At 40.3% G+C, this 14,443-nt stretch overlaps 1 protein-coding gene across 10 annotated transcripts in view; it reads right to left on the reverse strand.

Annotated features, from left to right (window-relative positions):
* Positions 1-3,570: 3,570 nt before the first annotated feature.
* The window catches only part of ICA1L (islet cell autoantigen 1 like), a 95,821-nt gene continuing 84,948 nt past the window's right edge, over positions 3,571-14,443 (reverse strand). For all 10 annotated transcript variants that reach the window (XM_017946803.3, XM_017946802.3, XM_017946798.3 and 7 more), the window contains one exon: positions 3,571-6,924. In XM_017946803.3, coding sequence (XP_017802292.1) covers positions 6,809-6,924 — 116 coding nt within the window. In that variant the 3' untranslated portion in view covers positions 3,571-6,808. The remainder of the gene's footprint in view (positions 6,925-14,443) is intronic.

A 14,443-nucleotide genomic window follows, 5' to 3' on the forward strand; every position in this document is an offset into this window, starting at 1 on the left:
TTAATGCAGAAATGAGACTGGAGTCTTCAAGACATTGTTTCTACTTCCCTTTAATACGTAGCTCCAAAATGTCTAGGTTTTATAAAAACAAACCAAAAACCAGAATAATTCTCTTTCATCATTTTGCATCATCCTCAAATTGAGAATTTATCTCCAATATTCTAACTTTGATTTTATGCAGTAGTGTGGATTAGTCCTGCTGAATCATTGTTTTATAGAAGACTATCTTGGAGGCTCTGATAGTTAAAAACCAGGAGTATAACCATTTGTCTCAATTCTATATCTTAAGTAACTGTTTTTTAGATTGTTGGGATAATTGAGAGGAGAAATAGAGAAAGTCCTAGATTTAGGGCCACAATTTGGGTGCTAGTTCTGGCTCTGATACTTAATGTTCATGGGATCTTGGGCCAAGAAGTCACCTTTGTGAACCTGTTTTATTTGTGTGATTAAGGAAATGCTGACAATAGTGCTATCACTTAGAAAATATGAAGACATGAAACTGTAAGCAGACATTATCTGCCTTCATATTGGGTAAGTTTATTCATTCCATGGGGGAGCCAGTGGTTTTTGGTCATGGAAAGTGTTCTCATAAAATTCATTTTAGCCTGTAAAGTTTAAAATTGTCAAAGATAAACTGAAATTGTAATAAAAATTGATAATGCCTATTGATAGCTTACCAAATATCAGACACTTTACATATTACTTTTACCCTAATCTTTATAATAACCGTTTGAAGCTGCTATTTTTACTATCATACAGATAACAAAATTGGAATTAGGTTAACTTTTCCATGGTCACACATCTGGGAAATTTCAGAGACTGGCTTTGAACCAAGTCCGACTCTGGAATTCAGAGTTAATCACAAAGTCTTACTGCTATTTTGCTTGCACCAGTGACACTGATAAAATAAAGATGTTGGAGTCACTGCAGATTATGTGACATTGGGCCACACTGCCTTGTTCTTTGTGATCCTCTTCACAGCGTAGTTCAGAGGGCCAAAAGAATGATCAAGCACATTGGTGACAGACATTCTCAAACTCTTTGGTTTTTAATGTTGCTATAGCTGCAAAAAATAAAAAGAAATACTCTTTAATTTGGGGAGCATATCTTTTAGAGAGGCAAAAACTGTTACAGTCACATTTCTGGTGGATTTTTAAATTCACCTGGCTTTTTTGAGGGAAAGACTTACATAGTTAGGTTTTTTTGTTTTTGTTTTTGTTTTGTTTTGAGACGGAGTTTCGCTCTGTTGCCCAGGCTGGAGTGCGGTAGGCAATCTCGGCTCACTGCAAGCTCCACCTCCTGGGTTCAAGCAATTCTCCTGCCTCAGCCTCCCCAGTAGCTGAGATTACAGGCACCTGCCACCACGCCTGGCTAATTTTTGTATTTTGTATTTTTAGTAGAGACGGGGTTGCAACATGCTGGCCAGGCTGGTCTCGAACTCTCAACCTCAGGTGATCTACCTGCCTCAGCCTCCTGGAGTGCTGGGATTACAGGTGTGAGCCACCGCACCCGGCCTGTAATTGGTTTTTAAATCTCTGTGACTTGGTATGCCCATTTAAGAGAGAGGGGACAGTAAAATCATCTGGATCACAATTCAAATGTGTGCTTGAAGGCACTACAAAAAAATAACCAAAAATATGTTAGTAGTGGTTATTCCTAGATGGTAGTGCTATGGCTGATTTTTTTCTTCTAGAAGATATTACTTTAAAATGAGAAAAAAGAAACAACTTTTTCTTTCATGTTTTTTTAGGTTATGGTCAGTGAGGTTTAGCCACAAGAGATATCACAGGAGCCGGGCGTGGTGGCTCACGCCTGTAATCCCAGCACTTTGGGAGGCCGAGGCGGGTGGATCACGAGGTCAGGAGATCGAGACCATCCTGGCTAACACGGTGAAACCCCGTCTCTACTAAAAATACAAAAAACTAGCCAGGCGAGGTGGCAGGCGCCTGTAGTCCCAGCTACTCGGAGGCTGAGGCAGGAGAATGGCCTGAACCTGGGAGGCGGAGCTTGCAGTGAGCCGAGATCGCGCCACTGCACTCCAGCCTGGGTGACACAGCGCGAGACTCCGTCTCAAAAAAAAAAAAAAAAAAAAAAGAGATATCACAGGAGAGACACAGAAAAAAATGTTGTAATACACTCACAGGTCCTAGAGAGACAGTCACTTTATGCTGAGAGGGGGTCACATGGGAGGGGGCTCAGCCAAGCAGGTGGGGAGCGGAGAGGCCTAAGACATGGGCAGGAGCCTTTGGGTCAGGGAGAAGCACACGAGAAAAAGTGAGAACTTCACTGGTGCGTTTAAATGTTACTAGGTCATGGGCAAGGTAGCAAGGGAAACTTGGGGCGGGGGCCGCCCATATCACACTGGGCCAGGTGCTCACAGCCTGTTTGTGGAGATGCTGAGGCAGCAAGAAAACCGGAAGTTTAAAACCTACACTACAAATGTAAAAACATACACTGTAAAATCTCACCCACGACACCAGTCAGAACTTCATCTCCTTTTTGTATTTACTCTTTGGCCAATGAGTGGTTGATTTACACCACTGAGTGAGGAATCATGTCTTGACTTTAAATGCCAAGGATAGTTTGTTTTGAACTCTTTAGTAGTCTTTTAAACAGTACAGAAAAAGATGGAAAATAGTTTATGTTGGTCTTCTGGATGTGACCCATCCTGACCAACCATTTTTCTTCTCATCTTGTCCCATAGTTTTCTTTGCCATGTTTAAACACTTTACTGTTGCATGAAATGCATTACTTTCAGTTCTACTGAATTCATATTTTAAAAGTTCGTTTTTCCTTCCTAATTTCTATATTCCAAAATTCTGGGACTGCTTCATTGCTTAAGGTAGAGAAATGCAGGGCCCTGCCAATGCTATGGAAGACAAAAATAACTGAATTAATTCTGGCTCTCTTCTTTTTATTCTTGCCTTCAATAAGTCAGGTTACATACTATGGCTTATATTTAATTGTTTGTGTCTAGGCTCAGATTTTTGATATTTGATAGTTTTTGTTACTGAAAGTATTTACACAAATAACGTACATTATATTATTTCCTATATCTTACATAGTCCCTTTCTATATGATATAAATCAGAAGGAATTCATCTCACAAGGATTTTCTTTTTTTTTTTTTTTTTTTGTTGAGACAGGGTCTCACTCTGTAACCCAGGCTGGACTGCATGGCCCAATATCCGCTCACTGCAACCTCCGCCTCCTGGGTTCAAGCGATTCTCCTGCCTCAGCCTCCCAAGTAGCTGGGATTACAGGCATCTGCCACCATGCCTGGCTAATTTTTATATTTTTAATAGAGACAGGGTTTCACCATGTTGACCAGGGTGGTCTCAAACTCCTGACTTCAAGTGATCTGCCTGTATTGGCCTCGCAAAGTGCTGGGATTACATAGGCATGAGCCACCGCGCCTGGCCTCACAAGGATATTAATTGCCCTGGTTTTATTTTCATTCTCCCATGTCCATATCAACTCAATGTACTTTCCTAATACTATGATCTTGAGGTAAAACCCAAGTTTTTGAATAGGAAAACAATAATTGTATTAAACACTTCAGGAAACAAACTTTTGTTTTATGCCATCTTGCAATCTTTATTAAAAGAGGCTCAGAAAAATAGACGGAGCACGTTTAAACTTCCTTCGTTCTAATGCTGTAAGACCTCTACATTTCTAGATGGTCTATACAGATACGCGAAATATTTATAGTTGAAATACAAAACACTTTTTCAATGTGCAAATACTGAAACCTGTTTGTTGAAATACAGTTTGTTTCTAATCCTATCAAGGTTCTACAATTAATGAAGGATGTCAAAATACAAAATTACACCAATCTGATCTTATTATGCCCTGATATTCCTGCCTCTCCTAAAAAATGGTTGTAGACACACTAGGCAAAGTTTAGCTCGTCTTTAGACTTAAACATATTCTTATCCAGTATAAAATAAAGTATAGATATTTCTCCCCATTTAACATAACAAAATACCTATTTTGAGGGTTGGTCTCAGCCTACCATTGGTTAAGGATAATTAATTTACTTCTTATTGAATGGATTATCTAGATCGAGACAAAAAACCAGTCATTCTCTGTTCTGTGCTTTTCCCATCCTTTCCCTCCTTTCTTCAGTGTGGTGGTTTTTTATATTAGCAATATTGGTTTAATAGAGCAAAATTTCTTTCTGACCACAAAAACTGCTGAGCTTCAAATAACTAATCTTGAGAAAATACAAATGTGGTTGCCTTCATCTTAATAAAGTTATTGATATGCTCTTCAAAAATAGTGGTTGGACTTGTTGGAAGTTAGAACTGGACTTGCTAAGGAAGTTAATGTTGCTCTGGGTTAAAAGGGAAACATATACTCTGTTGAAAGAAGAAATGTTATAGAAACTAGTAACTGAATAATAACAGTCCCTGGTATGTCTCCATTTCGGGAGAACCTTTGCTTTTGGAAAATTTAGGGTGTTCCTAGTATGGGCTTTGGACTTCTGCTTTGTCTGCTTGTTAAAGTATCTGTATCAGATAACAGGGACTTCCCTGCACACACGTGAGGGAGATAAATATCTCAGAACTAATGCATTAGCAAGGTGACCACTACAAAGAAAAATGGTACAAACTCTCAAGACATAAAGTTAGCTTTTTTTTTTTTTGAGACGGAGTCTCACTCTGTCACCCAGGCTGGAGTGCAGTGGTGCAATCTCGGCTCACTGCAACCTCCGCCTCCTGGGTTCAAGCAATTCTCCCGAGTAGCTGGGATTACAGGCATGCACCACCACACCTGGCTAATTTTTGTATTTTTAGTAGAGACAGGGTTTCACCATGTTGGCTAGGCTGGGTCTCGAACTCATGACCTCAAATGTTCCACCTGCCTTGGCCTCCCAAAGTGCTGGGATTACAGGCATGAGCTACCATGCCCGGACAAAGATTTAGCATTTTTTGAGGCACTCAAAAGTTGAGAGCACCAGAGTCACCATGGGTACAGAATTCAGATTGGGATTCATAATCATGATCTTGGTGATTGGAACTTGGCAGAACAATGACGGTATTGCATTCTGGGAAATTTCACTGAGTATAAAGGAAGACTTAAAAAATGCTTCTGAAGAGATAAGTAATGGCTCATTAAAATCTAAAGAAATAGGAGTAATATTGTGAAAAGATTTTATGGAAAGACTTCATACCTTTTTTCTGAGTCAGTGTGTCTAATAAGGTCTTTCCAGCCTATACTGTACTTGGCCATTGTAGTAGTTTTCCGGAGAGCTTGTGGGCAGTTACTATTATAGATGGCTATGGATGGGACGTGGACTGCATTTTACCTACTCTGGTCCAATGTTTTCTATGTACCATGACAAGCATTACAAGCAATCCTCTTCTAAATAAGCCTGTTTAGAATAGAACTAAGAGCACATGGAAACTACTGTGAATAACTTATTCAAAATGTCTTCTTACGGAAATGCAATGGAGTGGATGCAAAACACTTGGGAAATTGCTTGAGAATTAAAGGGTGGGCAAGAAAAAAGGACAGGAAATTGAGTGATTGATGTGCATGTACAGTAGCTATGTTTTTATCAGCTTACACTAACTTCCATTAAATAGCCTTTCTCTCTAATACTTAGGTTCTAAACCCTGTAGGGGTAACAGATTTTGCTTAGTAATCAAATAGAGCCTCAGATGATGTCACCCACAAAAAGAGGGAAGTAGAAAAATGAGACACTCCCTTATTGATCACACAGAGCTTTCTGTATGTCTGCCAGAAAGTATTTTGGGTTAAATTATGTCACAAAATATGGGGTAAGTATGCAAATATATGTAAGGATAAGGTGTTCATAAGTGTCTCCTCATTCAGATAGAAATTTCTAGGTATATCAGGAATACTATTGCCAGTTGCTTAGGGAATATTCTCCCCCTCATTTTATTTTCAGGAATAATATAAATACTGCATAATACCATATCGCAAATGTATGAAAAAGTGGGTCTGAAGACACTTGTACAAGCCTTAAGTATTACTGTGCATTCTGAGGTTTAGGAGATGGGAAGATTTTCTGTTTCTACAGAGAATGGGCTTAGCAAATTAATTATCCTGCTATTTCCCCTTCAAGATTTAATAATGGAATTAGGGAGTGTCCATTATCTTGTATGAATGAAAAAACATTACATTTTAGCCTCCCCTTCAAGATTTAATAATGGAATTAGGGAGTGTCCATTATCTTGTATGAATGAAAAAACATTACATTTTAGCCTCCAAATGAAGAAAAACAAGTATCAAGTTTCTCTGTGATTTCATTAAAGCAAACTAAGCTCTCAAATCTTATTCTATCTCTCTAACCCAAAACAGAGCTGGTCTGGTTCTAATGCTGTTTTCGAAAACAGAAAATCCTCCTTGTTACTATTTTATTTAAAAACTGACCCCAAACCACAATCCAATTTACATGCTATCTTTTTTTATCCACATATAAAATTCTCACAGCCAGCAAGGCAACTTAAAAGGGTTTCCAAAGAAATAAGCTCAACTCCATATTGACAGAATTACTCCTAGCCATTATTTTGACATAAGTTTCAGTATCTAAATATTGCAGACTCCATAGTTTTCTAATATTTTCCACATAGTACCAACAGCTGCAAATCCAAGATATGAAAGATGTACTTAACCTATTCAAATGTGGTCTTTACCATCTGTCTAAAGTTGGCTGACAGGTGTTATATTCACAAACACCATGCTTTTGTGTGTGGGTTACAATATAAACTCCTTTCCACAAAGGAAATGTGTTGCAAAATTGATGTCTCAAGGCCACTGAAGTGACATTATAACTTCAGTCAAGCATTAAGGAGTTCATCATCTGAGTGTCCAATAGCATCTGGGTTTGAAAGTGGATCCAAGTCTGCAAATAGATTGAACCAGGCTGACATGTCTTGATTACCATTGTTGGAGGCTATTAAAAAAGAAAAAAACACATTAAAGAGTTTCAGTTTTGAAATCGTTTTTGTACCACATTTAAGATTTTGAAGTAGGTGCTTCTTTTGAATTAAAAAAAATTTAAGAAAACTGACAATAATTATCAACTATAATCCCCTTAAGAAGTATTATTATTATTATTATTAATATTGGTAGAGACTAGGGTTTCCCTATGTTGCCCAGGCTGGTCTGGAACTCCCAGGCTCAAGTGATTCTCCCACCTCAGCCTCCGAGAACACTGGTTTTATAGGCATGAACCACTGCTCCTGGTTTAGGATAATTTTGAAAGGCAAATACAGATAACTTCTGCTTTGATGAGGTGCCTATATTTAAATGATTGTATGCTGCTCTGAGAAAGGAATTGAGTTAAAAGTGAAAAGGCAAGCAATACTGTGGTCTTCAAAGAACATTTAAGATCACTTATAGAAGACTCTCAGATAAGGTTTAAAAGTAAACTTGTTCATATCAAGTAAGAAATGACATTTGTAAACACTGCTTCAAGTTGATTTATGTTTATTATAAAAGTGGTATTACAAAAATAATAATATAAGGAAAAAAACTTCTACCTACCACATTACCACACCCAACATTGTCCTTTTGGTTTATAGTTGTTAATGTCTTTTCCATGTGCACTGTAAAATTTTTTGATGTATGCATTTTACAGTATGCATTATATCTCAGGTACAACGTCTTGTTCATCAGATCCCTCACATCTCCTTATGGAGACTGGAAAATTTTATTTCTCAAGATTCTACAAGTTGCACTGTGGCAGATATTCGAGTGTACATTTGGGCTGAGGGTTGGGACTAATAAAGAATGCACAGTGGCACAGACAGTGGGTCATCTCAGAAGTCTAGGCCCTTGAAAGCCAAGGGGTTGAGACCCAGGGGACAGTCTTAAGAGCTGGACGTGAAACCAGAGTCACAGTGCGGAGGGTGGAAGGCAGTCCTCTTTCACATCACGGTAACACTCAGCACAGGACCAGAGGGCTGGGGTTTGGGGTGTGGGGATCCAGAGCCCCAAGGATCAGGGCAGAGTGAAAGGCTTCACTCAGTGTGTCCAGTTCTGTTTCTGAGTACCCTGAAGTAGTCAAAATCTGGCTTTGAGTCCTGGGTGTAACACCTACTAATGAGTAATACTGGGCAAGTCATTTAACCTCGGGCTCTTGTATCCTTATCTGTAAAGTGGTAACCATATGATTCATCATTATATCAGGATACTTGAGAGTAAATAGGGGCACTATTAGTCATTATGCCAGAAGAATAGATGTCACTAAGATAATACCTGACCTCCTTCATGCAGCTGTTGAGGAGTCCTGAAAAGTATGTAAATATTGTACAGCATTATGCAAATATAAGACAGTTTTATATTCATCAGTCACAATGGGAAATAAAGGTCTGTCAGTTACATCTTTTATAGAGGCTTTCCTTGTGTACACTATTACTGCTTCCAGAGATTCTTACAGGATAGCAAGCAGAAAATGAATTCTATACAGAGAGAAAAAGCCCAAATTAAATGTAATTAATTTTCATAAAGTAAATATGCTCATAAACAATATCAGCATCAAGAAGTAGAACGTGACTGGGTATGGTGGCTCACGCCTGTAATTCAAGCACTTTGGGAGGCCGAGGTGCGCAGATCACCTGAGGTCAGGAGTCCAAGACCAGCCTGGCCAACATGGTGAAACCCCGTCTCTACTTTAAAAAAAAAAAAAATTAGCCGGGTGTGGTGACGCACATCTGTAATCCCAGCTACTCAGGAGGCTGAGGTATAAGAATTGCTTGAACCCGGGAGGCAGAGGTTGCAGTGAGCCAAGACTGCAGCACTGCACTCCAGCCTGGGCAACAGAGTGTGACCCTGTCTCAAAAACAAAAACAAAAACAAAAAAACATGACTACTCCTCTGAAGCTCCCCTCATGCATGATACCCTGACACCCTTCCAGTCACTATTCACACCCCCCCAACCCCAGGGAATACCAGCGCAAATCCCATTCTGGTGTATTATTAACAGTATCACAGTAACGCTCATTAGCATATATTTTAGTCAATGGATGGATACGTTTCTGTTGGGTATGTACTTAGGAGTGGAATTGCATATGTATGTTAAGTTTTAGTAGAAACTGCCAGTTTTCCAAGTAGTAGTACCAATTTACACTCCTACACACAGGTTTTTAGATTCTAGTTATTTAACATCCTTGTCAATTAGGGATTTTCTTTTCTGTTTCATTTTAGCCATTGTAGTAGGTAGGTCTTGGATTCCATTTTGCTTTCAATTTACACTTCCTTAATGACTAATGAAGTGAGGCTCTTAATGAATGAATTTTAAAGTTGTTAAAATTTTCAATCTTATGGCTGGGCACGGTGGTTCACGCCTGTAATCCCAGCACTTTAGGACTCCAAGGCAGGTGGATCACTTGAGGTCAGGAGTCTCAGACCAGCCTGGAAAACATGGCGAAAACCGTCCCTAGCAAAAAAAAAAATACAAAAATTAGCCAGGTGTCATGGCATACCTGTAATCCCAGCTACTCGGGAGGCTGAGACAGGAGAATTGCTTGAACCCTGGAGGCGGAGGTTGCAGTGAGCCAAGATCGTGCCACTGCACTCCAGCCTTGGTGACAGAGCACAACTCGGTCTCAAAAAAAAAAAAAAATCGATTCTATTAAATTTTTGTTTGTTTTTGCTTTTTATTTTGAGATGGAGTCTTGCTCTGTCGCCCAGGCTGGAGGGCAATGGTATGATCTCAGTTAACTGCAACCTCCGCCTCCCGGGTTCAAGTGATTCTTCTTGCCTCAGCCTCTCAAGTAGCTGGGACTACAGGTGCATGCCACCACGCTCAGCTATTTCTTGTATTTTTAGTAGAGACGGGGTTTCACCATGTTGGCCAAGCTGGTCTTGAACTCCTGACCTCGTGATCCACCCGCCTCGGCCTCCCAAAGTCCTGGGATTAGAGGCGTGAGTCACTGTGCCCAGCCTGTTAAATTCTTAAGTTTAGTTTTATTGTACCTTCTTGGTGAGAGTTTTTTTCTTTTTTCCCCCTAAATTTTTCTGCGAAAATCAGCCTCAAGAATTATAGGTAAATACTGCCTTTGCTTTTTTGTGTTTGTTTCTGAAATTTATTTACTTTATAGTGTCTGTTTTAAATGATTAAGCACAACTTGTTTTAGCTGGTTTTTAAAAAGAAAAGTATAACTATAAGTTCTCTGAATCCCTGAGGGATGGCTGTATTCTGAACCTGCCAGTGTGAAATCTGTGATTTGCTTGGAATTCAGGGTTTTCCCTACTGGCTGACCTCAGAGTACTGGGAAGAATAAAATAGATTCCAGGAGTCCACACTGATATCAATGAATAAGTAAATAAGTAGGGAAAAAGGGAAAGCTTTCCCATTCAGTAGAACACTAACTCGTAAATACAGAGGCAATGAGGAAATAGAAAATCACCATTTGGCAACAACTACAGTACTAAATATTTCATGGAAGAATGATCAGTGAATGCTAAATTAGTGGGCAAAACTTCAGTAAAAAACAAACCATTTACAGTATTTCAAAACAGCTCCCACAAGATACTTACTAATTACAAAGGGAAAGATACAGTAGTCATTTTGTAATGGAGAAACATGGCAGATACCACCATAACCAAATGATCAGGTTTAACATCACCAGGAGTGAAACAAAACAGACATCATGCACCCCTTGATAGGATTTACTAAGGCACAACACCATTCCTGCACTGGTAGCCCTGCCAAAATGCATAATCTGGGTCTAATTATGAAAAAACGTTAGCTAAACCCAAATGCAAGGAATATTCAAAATAAATGACCTACACACTGCAAAAATGTCAAGGTCATGAGACTCAAAAGATTGAGGAACTGTTCCAGATTAAAAGAGACTAAAGAGACTTTACTAAATGCAATGTGCGATCCTGGATTGGATCCTAGACTATGAAAAACTAAAATGAAATTGAGACATTAGTGGGATAATTGACAAACTCTGAATAAGGTCTACAGTAGATAATGGTCCTATGGCAATGTTAATTTCCTGATTTTCACTTGTACTGTAATTATGTAAAAGAATGTCCTTGTTTTTAGGAAATAGGCAATGAATATTTAGTGGCAGAGGGGCATCACGTCTGCTACTTAAACTACTGCAGTTCAGAAGAAATTTATATGTATATGATGGGGAGGTGGGGAAGAGAGAGAATATAAGTGTAAAGCAAACATGGTAACATTTTGGAAACCTAAGTGAAGAATGTATAGTAGTATTTTGTATTAACTTCTGTAGTCTTTCTATAAGTCAGAAATTATTTCAAAATTTAAGATATTGATATCACAAGGATTCAGAAGTCAGCCTGAAAGGGCTTCCACTGGCCAACACAGGAACAGTGTGAGCACCAAAATCAGTAAGTTCAGTGGTGATTATAAACCACTGAAAACATATGAATCAGGCCAGGTCCACTGACTCACACCTGTAACCCCAGCACTCTGGGAGGCCAGATGGGTGGATCACTTGAGGTCAGGAGTTCAAGACCAGCGTGGCCAACATGGTGAAACCTCGTCTCTACTAAAAATATAAAAATTAGCCAGGTGTGGTGCATGCCTGTAGAACCAGCTACTCAGGAGACTGAGGCAAGAGACTCACTTGAACCTGGGAGGTGGAGGTTGCAGTGAGCCAACATTGCACCATTGCACTCCAGCCTGGGCGACTCTGTCTCCAAAAAAACGACAACAAAAGAAAACATAGGAATCTATAGTGATAATCAATAAATGAGCTGAGGATAAGAGAGGTCTCTTGTTTACAGCAGAGTATTGAAGACTAGTGAAGGGAATGAATTATACCTCAGTAGGCTGTTTAAAAAATGTGATACATGGATGAACAGATAACCAGTTGTGTTATATCTACCAAATGGAGTATTATTCCACCTTAAAAAGGAAGGAAATCCAGTCACTTGCTACAGGATGAACTTGAGGACATTATACAAAATGAAATAAGCCAGTCACAAAAAAGCCAAATACTGCATTATGTCAGTTGTATGAGGTATCTAAAGTAATCAGACTCAGAGAAAGCAGAATGGTGGTTACCAGGGACTTAGGATAAGGGGTTAAGGGGTATAAAGTTTCAGATTTACAAAGTGAAAAAGTTCTGAAGATCTGTTTCACAGCAGTATGAACATGCTTAATACTCCTGAACTGGAAGATGGCCGATTAGGAACAGCTCCAGCCTCCAGCTAAGCGTGAGTGACACAGAAGACGGGTGATTTCTGCATTTTCAACAGAGGGACCGGGTTCATCTCACTGGGGCATGTCGGACAGTTGGCACTGGTCCGTGGGTGCAGGCCGACCAGTGAGAGCTGAAGCAGGGCGAGGCATCGCCTCACCTGGGAAGCGCTAGGGGGAAGGGAATCCCTTTTCCTAGCCAAAGGAAATTGAGACACACAACACCTGGAAAATCGGGTAACTCCCACCCTAATACTGCACTTTACCACGGGTCTTAGCAAACAGCACACCAGGAGATTATATCCCACACCTGGTCCAGAGGGTCCCATGTCCACGGAGCCTCCCTCATTGTAGTGTAGCAGTCTGAGATCTAACTGCAAGGCAGCAGCAAGGCTGGGGGAGGGGCGCCCGCCATTGCTGAGGCTTAAGTAGGTAAACAAAGCAACTGGGAAGCTCGAATTGGGTGGAGCCCACCGCAGCTCCAGGAGGCCGGCCTGCCTCTGTAGACTCCTCCTCTGGGGACAGGGCGTAGCTAAACAAAAAGCAGCAGAAACCTCGGCAGAGGTAAATGCCCATCTGACAGCTTTGAAGAGAGCAGTGGATCTCCCAGCAAGGAGGTTGAGATCTGAGAACAGACAGACTGCCTGCTCAGGTGGGTCCCTGACCCCTGAGTAGCCTAACTGGGAGACATCCCTAACTAGGTGCAGACCAACACATCACACCTCACACGGCTGGGTACACCCCTGAGACGAAGCTTCCAGAGCAAGAATCAGATAGCAACACTCGCTGTTTAGCAATATTCTATCTTCTGCAGCCTCTGCTGCTGATACCCAGGCAAACAGGGTCTGGAGTGGACCTCAAGCAAACTCCAACAGACCTACAGCTGAGGGTCCTGACTGTTAGAAGGAAAACTAACAAACAGGACACCCACACCAAAACCCCATCAGTATGTCACCACCATCAAAGACCAAAGGCAGATAAAACCACAAAGATGGGGGAAAAGCAGTGCAGAAAAGCTGGAAAATCAAAAAATCAGAGCACATCTCCCCCTCCAAAGGAACGCAGCTCATCGCCAGCAATGGAACAAAGCTGGATGGAGAATGATTTTGATGAGTTGAGAGAAGGCTTCAGATGATCAAACTTCTCAGAGCTAAAGGAGGAACTACGTAACCAGTGCAAAGAAACTAAAAACCTTGAAAAAAGAATGGATGAATGGATAACTAGAATAATCAATGCAGAGAAGTCCTTAAAAGAACTGATATAGATGAAAACCATAACACAAGAACTATGTGACAAATGCATAAGCTTCAGTAACTGACTCGATCAATTGGAAGAAAGAGTATCAGTGATTGAAGATCGAATGAAATGAAGCGAGAAGAGAAGTGTAGAGAAAAAAGAAAAGAAATCAACAAAGCCTCCAAAAAATATGGGATTATGTGAAAAGACCAAATCTACGTCTGATTGGTGTGCCTGAAAGTGACGGGGAAAATGGAACCAACTTGGAAAACACTGCAGGATATCATCCAGGAGGACTTCCCCAACGTAGTAAGGCAGGCCAACATTCAAATTCAGGAAATACAGAGAACGCCACAAAGATACTCCTCGAGAAGAGCAACTCCAAGACACGTAATTGTCAGATTCACCAAAGTTGAAATGAAGGAAAAAATGTTAAGGGCAGCCAGAGAGAAAGGTCAGGTTACACACAAAGGGAAGCCCATCAGACTAACAAGAGATCTCTCGGCAGAAACTCTCCAAGCCAGAAGAGAGTGGGGGCCAATATTCCAACATTCTTAAAGAAAAGAATTTTCAACCCAGAATTTCATATCCAGCCAAATTAAGTTTCATCAGTGAAGGAGAAATAAAATCCTTTGCAGACAAACAAATGCTGAGAGATTTTGTCACCACCAGGCCTGCCCTACAAGAGATCCTGAAGGAAGCACTAAACATGGAAAAGAACAACAGGTACCAGCCACTGCAAAAACATGTCAAAATGTAAAGTCCATCGATGCTAAGAAGAAACTGCATCAATTAACGAGCAAAATAACCAGCTAATATAATGACAGGATCAAGTTCACACATAACAATATTAACCTTAAATGTAAATGGACTAAATGGTCCAATTAAAAGACAAAGACTGGCAAATTGGATAAAGAGTCAAGACCCATCAGTTTGCTGTATTCAGGAGACCCATCTCACATGCAGAGACACACACAGGCTCAAAATAAAGGGATGGAGGAAGATCTACCAAGCAAATGGAAAACAAAAAAAGCAGGGGTTGCAATCCTAG

Source organism: Papio anubis, chromosome 10 (genome assembly GCF_008728515.1).
Source record: "Papio anubis isolate 15944 chromosome 10, Panubis1.0, whole genome shotgun sequence".
NCBI lineage: Eukaryota > Metazoa > Chordata > Mammalia > Primates > Cercopithecidae > Papio > Papio anubis.